At 45.2% G+C, this 6,070-nt stretch overlaps 1 protein-coding gene across 1 annotated transcript; it reads left to right on the plus strand.

The window, feature by feature from the left end:
- Positions 1-376: 376 nt before the first annotated feature.
- On the plus strand, positions 377-5,079 carry ube2j2 (ubiquitin-conjugating enzyme E2, J2). The gene is made up of 7 exons (XM_079747463.1): positions 377-512; positions 1,746-1,876; positions 2,172-2,212; positions 2,479-2,581; positions 2,728-2,866; positions 2,962-3,042; positions 3,167-5,079. The coding sequence occupies exons 2-7, from the start codon at positions 1,746-1,748 to the stop codon at positions 3,455-3,457; spliced, it is 786 nt and encodes a 261-aa protein (XP_079603589.1). The 5' UTR covers positions 377-512; the 3' UTR covers positions 3,458-5,079.
- Positions 5,080-6,070: the final 991 nt, after the last annotated feature.

A 6,070-nucleotide genomic window follows, 5' to 3' on the forward strand; every position in this document is an offset into this window, starting at 1 on the left:
TCACGAAATGAAAGCCACCAGCGTGCGCAGCAGAGTCGAACGTGACAGTGTTTTGGGGAGACTGGCAAAAACATAGGATATTACCTATTTTTTCTAAATTGGGGACTTATTTCATGACTAGTACCATGGGATATATTACTTGTTTACTATCATATAAGCAATAAAAAAAAAATAACCACGCTTAAAACAAAAGAAACTGTGATACGAAAATATTTGGAAGATTGCTTCATAATTATGGATAAGTGAGCGTTATCCATACAGACCTACCTGCGTTGACATGCTGTGTGTAGCTTACACGCACATACTCTCGATTGTCTCAACTAGTCAGCTGTTCGGAGACTGAGAGGAGAACAACCGGAAGTGGCCTGCTTCCCTTTCCGGGGGACGGTGTTATTCCAGCTACGTCGTTGTTATCGGCGACGGTGTATCACCCTCCAGGATTTAACGACAAACGGCAGCTTCACAACGGACGGCAGCATTCAATATTCTCCTAAATCGGGGTCTCTGGAGAGGTGGGTCTTTGTTGAATGTCACGAGTGGTAATCGTACCGGACACCTCCGTGGTGGTCGTTTACAGCGCTGTCGTCAACAGCTAGCTCCTCGGAGGCTAAAGTAGCCGCGGCCTAGGTGGCTGATCAGCCGCTGTAACACAGAGCCGTCAACCGCGATCAATGCGTAGACAGTCTAGGATCTTACTACCATGCAAATAAAGTAACGCGTTTTTAATATTCAAGAACCGTGTAAGCATGTCTGTGATGCATATAAACGGCCTACCTGTCATGTTCGTTGTTATTTGGTAAGTTAGCCTCAAGCGGCTACGAGGAAGTTCCTATTACGAGTCGTATCTATTTAATGTTGAAAAACTCGCCTGTCAATGCGTAAGTGAGGCGGTCAATCACTTCGGAACTCTTTGAAAAATGCAACCCTTCACAGGCGTATGACCAAACGTTCCTCATACTCGATAAAGGTCGATTTTTGTGAAACCAAAGCCATGCCGATACAGAGAGGATGACCCTGGCTGCCTGTAGAGGTGCGATATTTGTTTAACCTTTTCATGCAGAAGTGACCCGTATCCGGGTAAAGCTACTAGTAAAGATGTATAAGCAAATTGGACCAGGGCATTGTTTCCCCTGCAATATGTACCAATAGTACCAATCGATACATTATTTAATTAATTGACGTAGAAACATACGATCTTTCTTCGAAAACCCAAAGTTGAACGCTTGAACCCCTGAAGGCATGCAGGCCGTCACACAATCCGCTGCCCCACGTTAACGCGTCCAATACGAAGGGAATGGGAGGCGAGGGGCCGGCTGGTCATGGATTTGGGTTGGAGCGCATCTGGTGCACCGGGCGCTTGCGTGCCCGGTCTAGCAAAGGGGTAAAAGGCCGTAATGCTATCGTAGTGGCCTGTGGAGAGTTCTTGGCTTGCTGCTTTATCAATGAGTGAATCAACGTAAGACTAGTGTTGTACAATAGTGTCCATCATTAAGACATACTACCAGGTTTTACCTTGTTCGTTAGAATGAAACAACTCAACCTTTTATGAGGTTGTGACTGAGCCAGCTTCCTCTAGTTATGGCCAAAGAGCCTCTCAGGTTGGATGACAATTATGTAAGCCATAGATCCACGGAAACTACTGTTTCCGTGGATCTATCCAACATTTGTAATTGAAAAAAATATACATTTGGCCTTGCTTATATGTTGACAGTGAATGGAATCTTACTTGCTCTATCCATTTCTAGATGAACAGTAACGGGAACAAGAGAGCCCCAACAACAGCCACTCAGCGACTTAAACAAGATTACCTCAGAATAAAGAAAGACCCTGTGCCTTATATCTGTGCGGAACCTCTCCCCTCTAATATCCTTGAATGGTAAGACCTCTCATCACCAACTCTCTAGGAAGGTTAAAGTGAGATACATTTGGTATTCATTTGCATTAGAGTCAAAAGGATGTTTAATCAAGTTGACTTGTATGGAACAGATGCATGAATGTATGGGAATATGAGTTTGTGATTGCACAATCGTGTTTGATTTTGATTTATGCAATAAGAAAATGTGTGATTATTTAATTCTGTACCGCCCACTGTGACCTCTATTCAGATTTTTGTAATTGAATGCAAAACATACAAAATGGGTTGATTAATGAATTTGATTTACTCCTTTTAGGCACTATCTTGTTAGAGGTCCTGAAAAAACACCATATGAGGGTAAGTGACAATTGAGACTATTGGATGAAGTGCGTGCCAGACTCAACCCCATTTGAGTAATATTCATAATACTGCAAATGCAAGGGCTTTGGTCAGCGGGCCATAGGCTCACTCACCACTGTACCACCTCATTCAGCGATAGTCACTGACCATTTATTCAAATTAAAAACGTTGGAGTTCTTCGAGATTGCCGCCTAAACAAAAAATATATATTTTTAGCTTTGTTCTATATTTCTGAGCTGACCTTTGTGATCTGTGACCCACAGGAGGTTATTACCATGGAAAACTCATATTCCCACGTGAATTCCCATTCAAGCCTCCTAGTATCTACATGATCACACCAAATGGACGATTCAAGTGCAATACAAGGTTAGGCATCAGAGGATTGTGGTTGCGTTGCTGATGGCTAGCTCATTCTGTATGACTGTCATTCATAGATCTTTTTTGTTTTTCTCGATGATCTGTGTTGATTTGCAAAAGCGTGTCCCCAGCCTCACCGTCTCGTTCTTCTACAGGCTATGTCTCTCCATCACTGACTTCCACCCGGACACATGGAACCCGGCCTGGTCCGTGTCCACCATCCTCACGGGTCTGCTCAGCTTCATGGTGGAGAAAGGTCCCACTCTGGGCTCCATAGAAACCTCTGACTACACAGTGAGGATCCACACCCTGAGGTCAATCCGAAATAAGCATGTGTCGAATTGGAATAAAGTTCTCACCTTGTCTTTGTTGTTTTTTGTTGTTTTTAGAAAAGACAGCTGTCTGCCCAAAGTCTGACCTTCAATCTCAAGGACAAAGTCTTCTGTGAACTCTTTCCTGATGTAGTGGATGTAAGTTTTATAATTCAGTCATTATCATGCTCCCAACCTGCTCCTCTACTGTACAACTATTCAATGTGGCTGGTATTTTCCTTTGCTGGTCTGACGTTCCCCTCCTCTTCCTCCTGCTGTGTAGGAGATGAAGCAGAAGCAAAAGGCCCAGGAGGAGCTGAACGCCCGCACTCAGCCCCTCCCCCTGCCCGACGTGGTCCCCGACGGCGACCCTCAGCACGCTCACTATGGCCACCCCGCCCTCAACGGCGGACCCGCCCCCCTGGGCGGCGCTAACCCCGCCCCAGGCATGCAGCATGCCAATCGTAACCACGGACTGCTGGGCGGGGCCCTGGCCAACCTGTTTGTGATTGTGGGCTTTGCGGCCTTCGCCTACACAGTCAAGTATGTGCTGAGGAGCATAGCCCAGGAGTGAGGACGGCGGGGGGACTACTCCCGTCTCAGGCTAGCGTCGAAGCGGGCTAGTGGACTACAAGTGAGATAGACACACACCAGGGCCAGCAGGGAGGATCGGCCCAGGCTGACATGCTGACAGACCCCCTACCACACCTGCCCCCTCCTTCCTTCCTTCCCGTATACCACCTCCGCCGTGACGACCACTTCCACCAACAACAACAAAGCAGACTTTGGAAGGTCGGACCTGAAGGCGACCCCACCCCAGGACGGAGCAAAGGGCCGAAGTGGCAGTAGGAACCGGAGACTGAGAGGAGTTGATGACATTTGTGATCCACCCTTTAGTTTTCAGATGGTCGTCCCAGCAGCCGGAGAAGGGCTTGGCTCATGGGTTCATCAAGGGGTCCATATTGTAATATTTTGCCTCCTCTTGGGGCTGATTGTGCAGCACTGTACTGTTTATCTTCTTCATACATGTGTTGTTTATTCCAGGAAGTACCATCACTAGCTGAGTAAATGTATCCTACCCTTGTACTTTTTGCCTCTAAAAATAAAAAAATTGGTTAGACCTCAACCTTAATGTAGAGAAACGCCATTGTTTGCACTTTTCTTTAAATCATTGATTTTTAATTGATTAAAAAACTGCTGTTCTGTATCTAAAATTTCTAATGGATAACTATTTGACAGACAATACCGTATGCTTTATGACCATAATGTACACAGTCTAATATATAAAAATAATCATACCGGACCCGCACTTCATAATCATACATTTTAATCTTGATGAGGTCATGCTCTATACATTTTGGCTGTAAGTGAGGGTACTTTCTGTAGCTTTTTATTTAGGCGATGCATAATTGGTTACTCTTATCTTAATTTAAACAATGTACATTCATATGTTCAATATAAAACCAAATGTCTTGCAACTGATGAGTCTTTGCGCACAATGCAATGCTGCCCAACTTCAATACTGCTGTGTTTTAAAAAGGTAAGCTTCTTCACGACCATAGCATGTTCTGAAGGAGCCTCGTGTTTTGGGGGAAATACAACATACATCTTATACGACTATCCAATCAGTATGATAGTCTCGTCTCCACTCGCCTCTTGATCAACCCATGAGCCACGACAGTCTCTGTCTGTCTGCACAGATGGTATTAAAAAGGAATACCTTTTTAATTGGCTTAGCTGACCGGTATAGAGACTTAGCGTCGTATCTGGGTCGAAATTAGAAGACACAAAAGACCCAACATGTTCTGGACTATGTTCTGTTTAATCTTGTTTTTTTTATTTTAATTTATAAGGCCTAGCTTTAGCTAGTCTTGTTATTTTCTGGTAACAAGTCCGGTTGTTGCCGTGCCTGAACTGAATGCGGAACACAGTGACAGACCGGCGCGTAGGCTTGTGTTACTGCTTACGACTGACTGTTTTTGTGTTGCATTAGTACAGCTGGCTTTACCGTGTATCAACTACTTTTAAAAGTTAAGAATTGTACACAAAGAGAAGACTGGCCTTTCTATGGAAGAAGACACTGTACGTGTGTGTCTGTTTGTTTTTCTTAAGCAAATTTCCATGCTTCAGTTAACTGCGTGAAAATGTAAGTTTTCTTAGTGACGAATAAATAACCCTGCTCGGCAGGACCTTTTCAGAGTTCTCATGGATGGGCATTTGACTTTTGGAAATGTACCGTGAACACGTTATGCGTTTCTCTCTAATTGTAGAAAATCACCTCGACAGAATCAAACAGGTTTTCATGAAATAATTTACATGGAGGTCTTCATAGACAAATGTCTGAATCGTGTGTGCGTGTGTGTGTGTGTGCGCGCGCGCGCGCGCCTCGGAGGGTTGTGGGTGGGGGGCAAACTGAACATCACGTTGCTTGTACCTGAAGGTCTATAAAGTAAAGTCATTCGTCAGGTGTTCACGACAGTGGCGCCAGAATGATTTCAGTGGTGGGGGGGGGGGGGGGGGGGGGGGGGGATGCGCGTGCATGTGTCGAACAGCGCGTGACACCTCATCATCCTAAAGCCGGCCACACACCGGCGCCGAAGCGCCGCGGTGCGCATTTCACGCGCGTCATTTGCCGCCCCTAGCACCAATAGGAAGCGGCGCGCTGCAGCACCGTTGTGATCCAAATAATGTGTCGTCACCGCAAAGTACACACTGAATCATCATAATAATCTTCTTCATGTCATCATTGACATCATAATCCTCATCATCTTCACAATCATCATTATAGATGGCTTTTGGATTTGACTGCAGAACTTTGGTCGTGTTTAATGCAGTGCTTCACGCAGCATCAAGGCAGCAACAAAGTGTAAATAACAATGGATTCCGAGTTCCTATACTAGGCATTATGATGGCGGTCCTCTGCGTAGTGCATTGAGTCTAGTTAGTAGAGATGCGCGGATGAGCTGTTATGTCATTCCGATTTTCAGTGGCGTGTTCCGCGTCCCGACAAAAAGCGGCTCGCTAAAATGTCCAACCACTATGAAATGTCCCCTGTTGTCAGCGAACATAGCCAACGTGGTCTTATATAGCCCGATAATTGACTGAAAGCCACATAGAAAGAGTAAAGCATCCAGCATATGATTTCAACAATGTGTGAGGGCATATGCAGCAGGGATGATCGCACAGT

This window comes from Pollachius pollachius, assembly GCF_949987615.1.
Source record: "Pollachius pollachius genome assembly, chromosome: 12".
NCBI classification, from domain to species: domain Eukaryota; kingdom Metazoa; phylum Chordata; class Actinopteri; order Gadiformes; family Gadidae; genus Pollachius; species Pollachius pollachius.